General features: G+C 59.7%; 1 protein-coding gene across 1 annotated transcript in view; it reads right to left on the bottom strand.

Moving 5' to 3' along the window:
- Nucleotides 1-1,917, bottom strand: part of LOC107204046 (ras-related GTP-binding protein A) — a 10,584-nt gene extending 8,667 nt beyond the window's left edge. Inside the window, exon 1 of the mRNA XM_015626831.3 lies at nucleotides 1,792-1,917. Coding sequence (XP_015482317.1) covers nucleotides 1,792-1,818 — 27 coding nt within the window. The 5' untranslated portion in view covers nucleotides 1,819-1,917. The remainder of the gene's footprint in view (nucleotides 1-1,791) is intronic.
- Between the last annotated feature and the right edge of the window lie 262 nt (nucleotides 1,918-2,179).

Raw genomic sequence — 2,179 nt, 5'->3', positions numbered from 1 at the left:
GGTCATCCCAGCCCTGCTGTCCTGGGTCATCCCAGCCCTGCTGTCCTGGGTCATCCCAGCCCTGCTGTCCTGGGTCATCCCAGCCCTGCTGTCCTTGGTGACCCCAGCCCTGCTGTCTTTGGTCACCCCAGTCCTACTGTCCTTGGTCATCCCAGCCCTGCTGTCCTGGGTCACCCCAGCCCTGCTGTCCTGGGTCACTGGGCCATGGTCAGATCCAACACTTTCCTCAAAAAACATGGACAGGACTTAGGAAAAGCAGGAGCCACCTGCCCATTCCCAGCCCCTCCCACCTGCTGGCTTTGGTGGCACCAAAGGATGTTAAAGGGGAGGAACAGTTTTGCCACAACCCCTCACCCCCTATTTTTTCACCCCAAACACTCTGTCCTAACCAGACAAGGTTGGGAGGGACCTTAAAGATCTTCTAATACTGCTCTTCCCACAGCATGACTGGTTTTATTTTCCCCAAACACCAGGGACATTCCCAGTTCCAGGTAGAAGAGCAAAAAAACAAAGGGAAAGGCAGATGAGACAGCCCAGGACAGGGTCCCCAGAGCAGGGGAGACTTTTTATGGCTCCAGTGACACCTCTCCAGAGGAGACTCTTGGCTCCATGATGTCCCATCCCTGCAGACCTCAAGGGAAAGGAGAGGCAGCCAAAAAATAGGGAATGCTGGGGGTGGGGATGAGGGGAGACAGTCACACCAGGCAAGGCTTTACATTGTGATCTAAAAATAAAAATTAAAGCAAACAAACCCATCAGTGGCAGCCAACACAGCCTTGCTCACAAAACCCAGCTGTTAAACAAGTTCCAGTTACAAAACCAAATCCAGCTTTTGGCAGCAGCCCTGCAAGTCTCCCATCCAGGAGGGATTTCAGGAGAAGAGCCCAAACAGTGCCTGCCCAGCCTCCCACCCTCACCCTGGGACAGCAGGGGCTGCCACAGCCTCGGGACAAAACCAAGGCAGAATTCACTCCCCAGTCCTGCGTGCCCAGGTCATTCCTGCAGCAGCTCCAGCCAGAGGGAAGCTGCCCACAGGCTCCAGGGTTTGGCAACAAGGAGAGTTCCTGGCTGTTCCACATCCAGGAAGGCTGGGGAGGCCACCCCAGGATGCTGCCCTGTCCTGTCCTGCCCCCCGAAGCTGATCCCAGGGAACAGCCAAGCTCTTATTTCACAGCACCAGCACAAAATCCCAAGCAGAAACTCGATCCCGCTCTGAGGCACGGCCCAAACCAGCCCCAATTCCCAAAGTTTGGGCTGCAGAGGCCTTGCAAAGGGGTCAGACAGCCAAGCAGGGAACCCAATCCCACCTCACTGCAGAAAAGCAGCCAGATATTCCTTTAAGAGCTCTGGATGTGCTCCTGCTGGGATACAGCCACCCCTGCGATTCCCAGAGCTGCTGCTCCTTCCCCACCTGTCAAATCTCATCCTCCTGGGAGCCCTGAGTGAGTTTGGGGCTCCTGGGACACCTCGGGAGGTGTCCCAGGGACAGGACAGGGCTTGGAGCAGATCCTCCTCCCCGAGCAGGGGCCGTGCACAGGGTTTTGCAGAGGGTTTTGCAACAGCCCCAGCAGCGCCTGGGGAACAGCAGGAGCCGGGGAAGGCTCTGCACGAACCCAGCCCACGGCCAGGCCAGGATGAAGCCGGTCTGAGCGCCTGGCACCTCCAGCAGAGGATGCAGCGCTGACTCCGAGAGGCTTCCGAGGAGCCCCAGCCCGAGGGATGGATACAACAAACGCTGTCCATGGATGGGGATGGGGAAGGAAAACGCAGGATCCTCCTCCCAGTCCTTACCTTTTTCTTCATGGCTGTGCTTGGCATCACACACCTGCCGAGAGAAGCCCACCTTGGATCGCAGCTTTCTGCACGCACAGGCTCCGCTCGCCGACCCCAATCCCGACCCCAATCCCAATCCCAATCCCACCCCCGGCTCTGGGGAAGCGCTGACACAGCTCCAGCTCCCCTCCCCCTGCTCCGGGCCATGGGGAACTCCCGCTGCGGCCGGGAAACCTCCGGCGTTCCCGAGATCCCCCGGCCCGGGCGGGCTGGCTGCGGCCGGGCCGGGATTCCCTCCGCAGCCCCCTTTCCTCTGGATTCCCCGCAGCCGCTTCTCCCGGGATGTCCTTCCATTCCCCCGGGACTCCCCGCAGCCCCTTCCCCCGGGGTTCCCCCGGGATTCCCC

Source organism: Parus major, chromosome 4A, assembly GCF_001522545.3.
Source record: "Parus major isolate Abel chromosome 4A, Parus_major1.1, whole genome shotgun sequence".
NCBI lineage: Eukaryota > Metazoa > Chordata > Aves > Passeriformes > Paridae > Parus > Parus major.
This window is presented reverse-complemented; position numbering and strand designations above follow the sequence as displayed.